General features: G+C 45.7%; 1 protein-coding gene across 1 annotated transcript; it reads right to left on the reverse strand.

Annotated features, from left to right (window-relative positions):
- Positions 1-2903: 2903 nt before the first annotated feature.
- Positions 2904-10257, reverse strand: ets2 (v-ets avian erythroblastosis virus E26 oncogene homolog 2). The gene is made up of 10 exons (XM_018755581.2): positions 10078-10257; positions 9024-9098; positions 7728-7848; positions 6441-6560; positions 6064-6264; positions 5862-5945; positions 5500-5718; positions 5068-5331; positions 4830-4948; positions 2904-4708 (listed from the first exon to the last, which is right to left on the reverse strand). The coding sequence occupies exons 2-10, from the start codon at positions 9084-9086 to the stop codon at positions 4493-4495; spliced, it is 1407 nt and encodes a 468-aa protein (XP_018611097.1). The 5' UTR covers positions 9087-9098; positions 10078-10257; the 3' UTR covers positions 2904-4492.
- Between the last annotated feature and the right edge of the window lie 3979 nt (positions 10258-14236).

Here is a 14236-nt window from a genome sequence, read left to right on the forward strand (position 1 = left end):
GGTTTCCACGGGTGCTCTGGTTTCACCCCACAATCCGAAGGCATGCAGTTCAGATGGACTGGTGTAGCGTAGAGATAAATGAGTGTGTGTTTATGTGACTTGTCCTGGGTGTGTCCCCTCCCTCTCTAGCCTTGTGCCCTGCGTTGCCGAGTTAGGTTCCGGCTCACCGTAACCCCGCTTGCGACAAACGGTTTCAGACAGTGTGTGTGTGTGTATGTGTGTTTATGTGTGTGTGTGGCTACCCTGTAATGCACTGGTGTCCCTTTCAGGGTGTACCCCCTCAGCCTTATGCCCAGTTCTTCCAGGATAGGCTGTGGACCACCGTGACCCTGATCCGGACAAGCAGTTGTTGAAAAGTTGTTGTGTTGGGTGGCACAGTGGCATAGGGGGTAGTGCTGCTGTTGTGCAGCACCTGGGTGGTGTGAGAGACATGGGTTTGATCCCTGCTCAGTCTGTGTGGAGTTTGCATGTTCTCCCCTTGTCTGTGTGAGTTTCCTCCCACAGTCCAAAGACATGCTGTTCAGGTTCACCCACAGAGTGTGTGTGTTCCACTGATGCATGGATGAGTGACCCATTGTAAGTAGTGTATCTGGCAGTGTAAGTCACCTTGGTGAATAAGGTGTCTGGGCTGATAAGATTGCATAGACTTAATTGAGAGTTGATTTGGAGGCATGTGCCTGCTAAATGAATACATGTAAAAAGAATGAATGACAAAATTACACACACACACACACACACACACACACACACTTTCTGAACCGCTTGTCCCATACAGGGTCACGGAGAACCGGAGCCTAACCTGGCAACTCAGGGCATAAGGCTGGAGGGGGAGGGGACACACCCAGGATGGGACGCCAGTCCATCACAAGGCACCCCAAGCAGGACTCGAACCCCAGACCCACCAGAGAGCAGGACCCGGTCCAACCCACTGCGCCACCGCACCCCCCATGACAAAATTATTTATTTCTAAAAGTTAACAGTGCACGCAATGTACGACATTCATTTTCAGCCCTGATAATATTTCCTGTTTAATAAAACACACAAGTCAAACTCAGTTTTACTTCTGCATACTTCTCCTAGACCAGGCGTTTTCAGCACCACATCAGATCTTCTTTCTTGTAAAGCCAGTGCCGGTACATCACCAGATCCACACACACACGCGCGCGCAGACAAAGACACATTCAAAGCACATATTCCCATGTTTACTTTGTTATTCAGAAAGAGAGGACACAGTAAAGAGGTGACACAGCTAGTGCACAAACAGAGATAAAGCAGCTCAACTGGAACAGGGTGTGTCCATCATAACACTTTTGTGTGCTGCTGTGAATCATCCTCAACAGCTATGCTGTCTCTCTGTGTGATCGAAAAGAGAAAGAAAACAGGACCGACTAGTCACAGGAGCAACCCTTTCGACTTTGACTGGCGGGGGTGTTTTTTTTCCCAGAGCGAATCTTCGTTCGTCGTTTTGAAGCATTTTGAACGACTAATGCATGTTGTCTTTCTTGTACTTTTTCTTTGACAACGGCACACTGGCAGGACTGGAGTGTTGAGTCAAAAGACAGTCACATGTGAAAAAACAGCCTTTCTTTTTTGTGCTGCAGGTTTGATGGCGGCTGAGGGTATGCGTGGGCGCAGGTATCAGCAGACAGCTCTGGCTGTATTTGCAAAGCGCCCACACTCTGGCCGCCTGCCTCCGGCTCTGGCCGCCGCCAACTTGCTGCACAAGAGCCTCAAACGCAGTGGTATCGGTTCAGCTAACGTTGATGCTGGCTAGCGGATGGTGTGCGCACCCAGCCGGCATTTGTTTAATGGCCACGCTGGACACAGGAATGAGTCGGGTTTCTATTCTTACCCTTATCAGGGATTAATCATTTGTTGAAGAGCCTTTATGAACTGAGGAATGATTGTGGAACCTTCTTCTTGCAAAACTTTTTTCCATTCAAGATCTGATGTTATCTCGCATAGACGATCATTTGATACAAAAGCCATTACGACTGGACTTTGAAAACTGTAAAGAGCCCTGTGGGAGTCACATCAGTCTGTGTTTGCTTTTATTATGACCTGGCTCACCGGGCCAGGTGAGCAATCTGACTGCAGTTTGTGTGTCATTGCTTTACACTATACATTCACAGTTAATTAGTGTGTTTCAAATTGCACAATCAATGAATTCTGGACACACCATCGATTGTCCTTCAAGGGCTTCGCTGCAAAGTGTGAGCACGCACACACACACGGACTCGTACTGTATTTTTCCTTGCGGGACCTTCCCAGCACTCTGTCACTTTGTGTATGTGTGCGTGTGTGTAGCCTTGGGATGCAACATGTTGCTGGGGAAGGCACTGACACCTCCCTGTGATGCTCCTCGATGGTGAGCCGGGATTTTGGACGCAGATGTTCACCTAGAGGAGGTTCAGTAGAAGTCCATTTCATGGTGGCTGGAGAAAAATAAGGATGTCCTAGAGTGCATCGCAGCCTGAATCCCAGAAAGTCTCCGATCACAGTTGGAACTGATAGGAGGCATTTCCTTCCAGTTATTCATCTTGGAAAAAATGAGATCCCTTGCTGTCACACAGTTTGAACTCGAAAAGTTCAGCTCGGAGCAACTGCACAATCGGTGTGATCATGACTCAAACATTTTCTGTTGAATTCTATTCAAGTGGTCTTTGTCTCACATTACTTGGTGGCTCGATGCCTGGGAGTGATGAAACGCACGCAACGGCTCTGCTATATTTCGAACAGTAGTCCCACACAGGCATTATGGCTTCTTGAAGATGTCGGACCTCCCCTCCTCCCACCTCCCCACGCCATGCTCTTTGCCAGCAGTGCACATCTGTTGACACCTCCTACTGATCACAAGCTTCAGGCCATATTCTTTGGTAAAATGAAGCAGGCAAACAATGGGATGTACAAAAAAATAAAGCTTTATTTTGAGACCGTCACATCGCAGTGGTTTGATGTAGTTGAGAGATTCATTCAGAATGCCCACAAAGCACATAATCGCTTTTTTTTTTAAACAATGAACTCAAACAGTATTTTCAAGAAAATGCCTGTTACAGTGAGAAGAAGAGCACTACCCAACACAAAAAATAAATAAAATACAGATGTACTCCACTCAGGAAATGCGTGGAAATGCTCAATCTGACAGCAAAATAACATGCCAAGGATTTCATGAGGGTGCCAACGTCTGGGTACATGTCCGGGTACAGTCGTTTCACCCACATATAAAGGCTAAACAGACTCCTATAAACTTACAGCTAAAATACAAAAAGCTGGAGGTCACATAAAAGCAGAATTTAAACAATGCTGTTTATAAAAAGCTGGTGGCACTCCTGAGACAAATGGCTTTGTCCCAAGTTCTTACTAAATATTTCGCGAACACAGCCATAGTAATTACACTCACAGTCTGTCCATGTTTCTGACAGCCGTAAGGTCAGTAGGCACATGACAAAGTGTACAACAAAAATTCACAAAAATTATATACATCCATGTGTCGCTTTGGCCACAGAAAGAAAAGGAACAATCCCAGAACATACTGGGCTTAAGGACAGAAAGCATTTTCCATTTAAATAAATACAGGTACGTAATATTTTGATACATTCATTTAATCAACAAAATAGTTTTTCAGCACATAATACAAATACAACTGTTAAATATGATAAAATATACACTTTAATCTAAACAAAATAAAAATTTCCTTAAATACATGAGAAAAAGCCATTCTCGCCTGTGCTAAACCTGCACCAGAATGAGCCCAGGTTTGATTCCAAGCCTGAGAGATATTGTAGCATGAAGCAGTTTGTACAATATTGCAGGAAGGCGATGTAAACTCCAACAAAAACCATAAGCACATTCTTCCCTGTTTGGGGATATTAATGTAAAAGCTTACAACTCCTAGGCTGTGCTCAGTATTCCTAATTAATACGCACAAAACCAAATCGGACATAAAAAGCAGGTAGCTTGTAACTTTGTGCGATACAGTGTGAGTTTTAACTGGCAGAAAACCCTTTGGATTAATGGCACTCAATTAACAGCAAGCAGTGCGTAGCTTTTTATTAACATCGAATATGTTCTTGTAGGATGGTTGTTCCTTTTAGTCTCCCTGAAAAGGTGCAGGACTGAATCCACTTCTGCACAAACACATTTCATGCTGGCACCTAATGGAGGAGCCAAAAAAGAAAAAAAAAAACTGCACTCCACACCCGAGGCACAAAGTCTCCACGGGAGGCCAGTCACAGACACAAGAGTCGAACACAAAAGGAGGCACTACACCCTGCGGCAATCGCCAGCGAGTCGGCACTCCGGTCGACAGAAATTAAAGGAATGCGCCGCAACTTCCATCTCCACTAGGAGGGGAGGAGAGAAGGTGACTTTCAGCACGTAGTGTGACCTGCACCAGAAACAGAGGCCGTGAGATGGCCTCCACCATTCGCATGTCACCCCTGGGGTTGGCGTGGAGAAGACATCCCATCGCCTCCTCACATTCCCCAGCAGTTCAGTCCTCTGTGTCTGGCTGGACACCCAGCATGATGTGCAGCTCTTCTGCAGAGTAGCCCAGCAGGTTTTGAAGGTCGCACACAAAGCGGTAGACGTAGCGCTTTCCCGACGTCTTGTGGATGATGTTCTTGTCGTAGTAATAGCGCAGGCCTCGACTCAGCTTCTCGTAGTTCATTTTTGGCTTGTTCTTCCTGCGGCCCCAACGTCGAGCGACCTGGGAAACAGAGCCACAAAAAAAGTCAAGCAAGGAGCGGCTTCACAGTTCTCACAAGCACCCATTCTCCTTCCTTCCGTCACACACAGATCTCTCAAATGGCAATGGCAGTGATGCTCACCTCGTCAGGGTCTGTGAGCTTAAACTCCCAATCATCTCCCGTCCAGCTGATTATAGACTGGCACGTTTTGTCCGTCAGCAACTCTAGCAAGAACTGCCATAGCTGAATTGGGCCACTTCCTGTAGGGTGCGAGAGTCTAGATGTCAACGGCTTGCAGTGATATAAACACCAAAGGCATGTGTGACACTGGGTATACATGTAGGAGAGCTGAAAAAAGTGGGTGGAGGCAGAGTCTCACCCGTGAAGCCTGCCAGCATGGCAGCAGGGATGACTGGTTTGCCCATCTCTGGCAGCTCATTCCTCTCCTGCACGTAATCTTTGAATGACAGCCCCTGCCTGCCCACACCAAGGGCTCCTGAGCCACAGTCCTCATCAAAGCTGTCATGAGAAGGTACTCGTTGGGTGTCAGCCAACGAGGACTGACTGCTCCAGGAGCGGAGCAGGGACCCAGTGTTATCCAGGCTCTCAACGCTCTCCAGAGAACTGTGCTCACGAGAAGAGACTGGAAGAGAACCCACAGAATGAGCCTGATGAATAAAAAATTTAAACGAGGAATGACTAGGCATGGTCACAAAGTCTGAATGTTTTCTATGTTTAAGCACTCACAGGTGCTCATAAATATTAATTACTTGGGACTTATGAGTCTGTTATTTTTTCCAAACAAACTTACAGGCTTCACTCAGCCTCACGCCCGGATCACTGCTGGGGTACTCCGGCCCAGGAGCAATGTAGCCGACGTTCACAGTGTGCAACTGTGGCTTGGGAAACAGACGGTATCCAGGCTCCGGTGCCAGTAGGGGCGTTTTGTCGGTGCTTTCAAACAGCTCCCGCAGCAGGCTGTTGCCGCTGGGTACAGGCTGGCCACACTGGGCTTCCTCCAAGCCGAAGCCTGTTGAGATCAGAGCACCCACTCAGTCAGCAAGCCACAGCCCCAGAGGCCACCCACACATGCATCTCCACTTCACACAACATGCATCAGCAGGGGACAAAACGCCACGAGCTGCATCCGTGCCATGGGGTTCAGAAACGTACCGATGCTTGAATTGCTATTCATCCAGTTCGGCATGGAGGGCACAGTATTGCTAAGGTTCTGGACGTCTTCTTTTTTGTGGCAATCTGCAGGACACATGGGGAGAAATTATGTTTTCGCACGTCAAGACTACACTGATGCGCAAGGAGTCCGTAATCGAAGGACTTTAGAGAAGAACAGGGTAACATTCCCATGTCTGCATACCTTTCATCATCTGATCCAGGTGCTCCCACAGAATGTCACCCACAAAGTCTGGTGCCAGCTCCAGGAAGCGCTCCTTCCCCAGGTCACAGAGCTCCTGGCCGCTCATGCCAAACTTGTGGAAGTTGACGCTGACCAAGCTGAACTCACTAGCTGCCCATTGCAGCCACTGCATCACATGAGACTTAGTCCAGCACCTAGGATCTGCCGCACGGAAGGGGAGCAAAAGTGCTTTAGAATCTTAACGATGCACAAAATTAATAGAGCTTATGATGAATTTTGAGTCAGATGCATCTTAACAGTCAAACCCAAGAAACCGTGTTAGGGAGAAGTGTTTCAGTACAGCAGGGAAGAGAGAAGCCGATGGTGATGAGACTCACCGCGGGAAATTCCACACCGGCGCTGGACCTTGGCAAATCCACTGAAGCTCTCGTTCAGGGCCTGACTCATCACAGCCTTGCTGCAGGGTGTCAACAGGGGTACAGTACAGGAGCCAAGATCTGTGGAGGGCAAACACACGAGCAGCGCTCAGCAGTGAGACATAGGCCAAACCTCAGTCCACAGCAGTGCAGGTTCAAGTAAAGTAAGTCTAGGCACTGGGACTAACAACATTATAGCTCTTCTTCACCACACAGGACCAAACTTAAGATATTTTTTGCATTTTCCATTTGCATACACTGAGTCAACAGGTGGCATGGTGGTTAAAGCTGCCATCTTTGGACTCGGCGGGTCACAGGTTTAAATCTTAGTTACTGCTTTGATACCCTTGGGCAAAGTACTTACCCTGAATTCCTACAGTAAAAATTATCCAGCTGTATAAATGGGTAAATAGTTGTAGGTAGCTTAACATTGTAAGTTGCTTTGGAGAAAAGCATCAGAGAAACAAATCTATAAATACTGAAATTGAATGTTCCTGTCCCACAACATTTTCAATCTCCCCACCCATCTATGATGATAATTGGATTACCAGCAATTGTGTTTCATAACCAGGATTTCATGCACACAGATTTTTTTGCAATGATGTTTATGCAAACCATTTCTAAACTGCAGAACCACACTCGCTGACAGTAGCAAACAGTGAAGTTACATTGCAAATGAGACTATGGCAACACTTCTCCATCCCCCCCTCCCCATTTGCCCTTAGAACAATCAAATATTGGGTAACTCTGTTCTCTTGACATCAGCATTGACGAACATAAACCACAAGAGTTTGACTGACATCTAGCTTTTGAGAAATCTTGGGTACTAAGTGTGTTGTTCTTCTTGAGTTGTTCCAATTTGTCACATGACAGGTGTGCTTTATCTGTCCCTAAACTATTAGAGGCTTTCAGCTAGAAGCACTTATAAAGTTTAGTTCCATGTTTATATTCATCTTTTTGCCCATTTACACAGCTGGCTAATTTTACTGGAATAATTTAGGGTAAGTACTTTGCTCAAGGGTTCCAAAGCACTCGGTGAGATTTAAACCCATAGCCTTCGGATCTACAGGGAGCAGCTCTAAGTGCCATACTATCAGCTGCCCCCTGCTCTTAGGTGACATCATATCATATCTTTCTGACATCACCCTAAATTAGGCTGAGCTGCCCCAGCTCTTTCACTGTCAATACTTAGTCACGAAAGATGCTCATTATTGGATTACATGTAACACTGAGGCAGGACGGACGTACCATGAGATGTAAAGTCGAGGCCCGAGGGCACCTCCTGGACAGACTGGTCATCATCTGAGGGGAAGCAGGCGCCCGAGAACAGGGACATGGGGTCCTCAAAGAGGTCAAAGGCAGGCTGGCGCTGGAGGGGGAAGGAGAAGAAGAACAACACGATTACCAAACAGCGGATTTTTGTTCCTTACTAAAAATAGGACACAGCCACGAAGCAGGGGAGTTTGGGAAGTAGCACAACTGAACGGTTTGTTTTGGTTATACAGCACAAGATACAGAATAAAAAAAACTGACAGCACATTTACCTTTATTCATTTAATATTAACTATTTAAAAATGTATCGTTCACTACATTACTAAACTAAGTGTCTTTCCCCCAATGTTCAAGAAAGGCAAACAGGTTAAGCGGCCAACAAAAAAAAAAAGAAAAAAAAAAAACCACATCAACAGGCCTCAGGCATGTTTGTCGTCATTGTTCAAACATGGCCTTTATCGGCCATTAAAAGTTCGGCTCGCGCTGTTGCCATGGGGCTCTGTCAGCATGCGACCATATAAGGAGTTCCTCTTCCGGCAGCCCTCATAACTCCTCTACAGTACAGGCAGCGGGTTGCAATTCATCGGCTGAGCTTTACGAGGCTGTGTGGGAGGGTGCAGCGCTGGGTTAAAACAATCCCTCTTCAAATTTGATTAGGTAAAACAAATCTCTCTTCAAATAAGCACTGTAGCGTCTCTGCTGAACAGCAATATCGCCCACCATTCTGTCAGTTCACAATTCTTCATGCCAACATCTGGGAATTTGTTGTACATGAAGCAGATGTACACAGCGTATACTGCGTACAATTTCAAAAGCGTAAAGCTAAATGTGGCGATATTTCAACATTTGCCCTTACAAAGCAAACCAAATTGGAAAGCTAGCAAAATGTAAAATTAAAAATCCCAGCAAGCCAGGACTATTTCCATCTTAAACCTATTTAACCTTTGTGGCCCACAGCCATGAGACCATCCATGTGCCTCTCAGCTGGTATCTGAACAGTGAGACCAGAGCAATGAGTGTCACCAGGTTTTACTGTGTTGTCTTCTGTGTTGTATTGGTCTTCAGGGTCTCATGCTTACAGAATGAGCATGAGAGTTTGACGCTCCACAGACATCCAACATGGCCTTTCAGCTTTGATTTTTAATGAAACCATCAAGAAGTAGGTAAAGGGCTGAACCCAGAAATGGGCAATCTTCAAAAACATGTGTAGGGCGATCATATAGGAACACACTGTGTCCCAGCTGAGAGCATGCGGCAGGTCATTGGTCTTACTTTGAGGATGCCGCGATATCCAGAAGAAGCGGGGGCCACTTGGTCCATGCTGAGGTCACACATTTGGCTCTCGATCTGGAAGGGGAAAGCAGGGTACATGGGTGAAGTCATCACTGCACGTTTATTTTTGTCTTAAACAACATAAACAAAATCTGTTACTGTACAGGATACAGGCTGGTCTAATGAAAAATATTGACCACAGCATATGAGTTTTCAATGTGGCATACCTTGTGGGACTATAATGTATTAATTATGGACTGCTATTTTTTCCTCTGTTGTTCACTTGGGAACACACTCTTAAAAGCATCTCGATAGATGATGCATGCCATGTAATTTCCTTTGGGGCTATTAATAAAGTTCATCCATACATCCAGCCATCCATCTATCTTCAATTTTTCAATAAGTTTATTGGAATGACAAATTAAATACACTTGACTTGTATTTCCAAAGCAAAGGTTGAAGAATTTTTTGAAGAATATTTTGTGAAGAGAATAATAAATTATTATAAACTATGCCATAAAAAAGTCTATCTCTGTCTATCTACCTATCTATCTATCTATCTGAATACATTATACTGCGGATTCCTTGGAATTATATTACAGCATGACAAAACGAGTAAATATTTATTTTACAAGTGGGAAGTGCAGAACCACATGTGATATTACTCGACTTGTTTGCATTGATCCCAGGGGCCACTGGTGATCAAAAAGCGCATAATTTCCTCATTATTGGTTAAATCTTGAACATTATGACTCACATGGACAAATCAAAGTGAATATAATAAAGTTCCAGCATCTTTGGCGCCGCATTTTTTAGCGATTAAACAAAATGTGAAAGCACTGAACGGTACTAAATGCACAAGATTATGTAAGTCTCTGATTTCTGTGTATGTACTGCATGTTTATTCGCCGCGGTTATTAAAAATCATAACTAAACATGGCAGCGCTGTCGTCTACTACTAGTAGTACTAGTATAATATATAAAACACGAAAAGTTAAACTCGCGATGTACGGTTTCTACCGCACGAGAGTAGAAGGTGCGATTATATTCCTACCTGTAGGGCGCTGAGGCTAAAAAGGCTGTTAGTAAAAATCCAGAACAAGCGGGTTTATATTCCCTTCGGATGAATGTCCGTATGGGGAGCGGTCGTTCGACTCTCAAACGGTCTGACTGACGCTTCTGTCTCCTGCGGCGCGCGACTCTCTGCGCGCTAGCTCAGCTCCGCGCTCCTTTCATAGACGGCGGGGCGACGGTACAATGGGCGGAGCCTCAGGCGAGCGGCGAGCGCGAGCCGTGCCCAGCTCCGCGAGCACCGGTGTTGGGAGGTGCTCGTAACCTAGCCAAGTTCGCCTCGCGTCTTGTCCTACAATAGTATTAGGAGCAATAAAAAACCCCCAGCGATTGTTAAAAGGACAATGGACCCGCCCTCAGCGATTATTCAGTTCACATAATTCAAGATTCGTGTAATACATGCTCGTAAAAACGGTGGTAACAGGGCAATTGTCTGTACTCCATAATGGCGCGTCTGTCAGAATATCTCAGTTGCCGAAATGCACTTCTGTTTGCTCTGGGCTGTACGCCGCTTCTGATGAAAATTCGTCTGGATAAATGTAAAAGTGCATGTAAATGGTTAATGTAACAGTAAACGCTTCCAGCAAGAGCCCAGCAAACATATATTGTGAGTGACCAACACCGCTAGCACATCCAGTGCTTCAATAAAAAGGAACGAAACAAGGGTTTGAGGAGTAAGGACGGGGAATTTGATGTGGGAGTTTGCGGCTTTCATTGCACTCTAATTTATTTTAAATGAGAAGCCTGCAGAGGTTCTAGTGCACTGAGGTATGTGAAAAGTAAGCAAGTGGTGTAAGTTTGCTCTCCTGAAAAGACACATCACAGTCCCCAACAGGCGTTATGACAGGATATTTATTCCCTGCCACTGTGGCCCCTTTTACTGTAGGACATTACCCCGTTGATACAAGTTTACAGTACATTACTACACAAGTTTTCTATAGCAATGCGAAGAATTGTTCATTGTTGCCTCTGATTCCTTTAGACTTCAGTGTCCTTCCATAGTACGTACAGTTTCGCGAACATATTTTCCACATAAAACTGTTTCCAAGTAACACTGGTGTTTGGCGTATTTTTTCGCTACCAGCTGACAATGTTTAGCACCAAACCAGGCGCATTTAGTGACACCCGGTTCATATTAACTTCCAGAATCTTCGAGAATATCTGGAAGAAATACGTCGTTTTGCTGTGATATGCATTTTCAGTTCGTTTTCCTACGTCTCCGCGGGGACCCCCAGCAGTGCGGTAGCGCCAAGTGAAAAACTTACAGTAAGCCGCACGTGTCGAAAGCCTCCTCCTTCTTTCACAATGTGATGTTTTTGTCCTTTAAATTTTATACAGGAACGAAGTGTCTTTTTACACTCTCCTCTATTCTTCTGGAAATAAGTGCTTTGGCCTTCATTAGCATTCATCAGTTGCTCTAGGTGGCCTCTGAGCGTTAGTCCATCTTTTGAAATGCTGCGTCCTGTTATTTATATTTCAATGATTTACTTCCACGTTTGCCACAGCTTTGTTCCCACCTTCATCTGTTCAGTCTTCAGCACCAGGGACCTTGAGTGTTAAAGGGTGTTGAAATGTACAGGTGCTTTTTGTTTGTTTTTACCTCTCCAGCTTGTTTCTTAAGCGCTGCTGTGCTGGAGGTGATAACCATGGGATGGACCCTCTGTTTAGGAAGTCCTTCACCCAACAGGGAGGGGTTTTTGAGCTCGGCAGGTGTGCGATCATGTCCCACAACATTCTTTAGGTGTTTGCTTCACTTTCTTTGCATACAATAGAAGAGGAAGAGGAGGTAACATCCCGGGCATCTCTGCAGCCATGTGAACAGCACTTGAAAGTCCATGAAATATGTGGTGTGACACACCCACTTCTTCCAGCACCTGGTCCTAGGAACTAATTTTACATTCATGATCAATTTTGATACATTTGATCATCTGCCTTACTGCTCTTGAATCAACCTGAAAGTTTTTTGCACATGTATGAAATTATTATTCTAACAGTTTATGAAAACTCTGTACAAAACATTGTTTGGTATGTAAAGTAGGCAATTAGTAAAAATATTAGAAGCGCGCACACACACACACACACACACACACACACACACACACACACACACACACACATACATTGACTGAAACCGCTTGTCCTGAGCGTGGTCACAGTGAGCTGGAGCCTAACCTGGCAACACAGAGCGTAAGGCTGGAGGGGGAGGGGACACACCCAGGACAGGATGCCAGTCTATTATAAGGCACCCCAAGTGGGGCTCAAACCCCAGACCCACCAGAGAGCAGGACCTGGCCAAGACCGCTGCGCCACCACGCCCCCTCTATTATATTATTATTATTATTATTATTATTATTATTATTATTATAATACTGCCTCATATTAAGAATAAATTTAGAATCCATTGAACTGTATATTGGGGAATATGCATATAATATTTGTTATCTGTATTGAAAATGCTTAGGCCCCCGCTGCTGTACCCAATGCGGGGGGGAAGATCATTTCTCCCGCAGCTGCCCGCAGCGCAAGCCAACCTATGCCGGGGTGGTGCGGGCAGGGGCGGTGCTGATGGGGGACGGTGTGGAAGCCCAGCCTTCATCTGGCGGCGCTGCGGAGCAGCTGGGATCAGTGGCGGGTGCTGAGGTAAGAGAGCGGTTGTCTAGGGCCAGTGTGGCACGGTCTCCTCCTTCGCTGGGCACTTCTGAGGGGTCCTGGGCCGAGGAGGAGAGGGACACACCTGGTCACTCCGGTATTTTATGGGACTTTGTGGGAGTGACCAGGAAAAAGAAAAGGCGCAGGAGGGAGGCTGGGTTGATCTCTAGTACTACACTGGGGGTGCCGGTCTTGACTGCGACCCCTCAAAAGGGCCAAGAAGATGCTCCCTCTTCCATAGCGGTACCCGATCATTCAGGCTTATTAGTTATTGATTTGTCTCGGGTGGGGTCTCCCCCTAGGTTCAGTTCATCAGGGCTGACAGCTGTGGAGGATGGAGATTTTTGTTTAGAAAAACTGTTTGAATAATTGATTTTAATTTGTAGATTTTATAGTGTTTACGGTGTTTTGTTTTTGTGTGTTTAGTATGAATGTTTGATGTTTATGGTTTTTAATTATGGAGCTAAATCAGAATGTGGTGGTTTTGGCATAGGTGCCTGGGTACTTTTCTTGTGGGTGTGGTACACATGTGTTTTAAACCTTGTATTTAAACCACTTTTTGGTGAAGGGTTTTTAAGTCCCAGGTTCATTTTGTCATAATGGAAATTTATATTTGCTTTTAAATTCTGATGTTTATTACTCTTTGTACTGGTGATCCAAGATGTATGGAGAAGTGAATAAGCTCTGTCATGTTTATGTTGAGAGATGGTTTTATAATGAAATGTGAGGATGTTATTTTATGTTTGTGATGTGGAATATTGGAAGTTTTATTTTGCTCTTATGGTATTGAATAAAGTAATAAAAAAAATCTGTATTGAAAATGGGGTGGGGGCTCAATGGCACAGTGGGTTGGAGTAGGTCCTGCTCTCTGGTGGGTCTGGGGTTGAAGTCCCGCTTGGGGTGCCTTGCGATGGACCGGCGTCCCATCCTGGGAGTGTTCCCTCCACCTCCAGCTCCTCGCCCTGTGTTGCCAGGCTAGGCCCTGGCTCCCCGCGACCCCCTATGGGACAAGCAGTTTCAGATGATGTGTGTATTAAAAATGTATATCAGCAACAACAGTATGCACACATACCTTGCCTTCTGTTGGCCACTGTCCACTGTCAGGATTGCAACAGTCCAGAGAATATACACTGGGTGCTAGTTGTGGGGTTACACCGTGAACAGGGTGCTACTCTCTTATACCAATCGACCAACCAAAGCCTACAACCACTTGTCCCAAGCAGGGTCGTAGCAAGCCAAAGCCTACCTGGCAATCATGGGTGCAAAGCCAAAGGGGGAGGGGGCACACCCTGGACAGGACACCAGTCCTCCACAAGGCACCCCAAGCAGTGCTCAAACCCCAGACCCACCATACAGCAGGTGCAGGCACAGGCCAAACCCGCTGCGCCACCACACCCCCTACTCTCTTACAGGGTTAGTATTATTCAGTCTCAGAAAACACATTAGATGTGTCATCTTATGTCTTAAGCTAGAGAGACAAGAATGATAATGGA

The sequence above is a fragment of the Scleropages formosus genome, chromosome 4 (genome assembly GCF_900964775.1).
Source record: "Scleropages formosus chromosome 4, fSclFor1.1, whole genome shotgun sequence".
Classification (NCBI taxonomy): Eukaryota; Metazoa; Chordata; class Actinopteri; order Osteoglossiformes; family Osteoglossidae; genus Scleropages; species Scleropages formosus.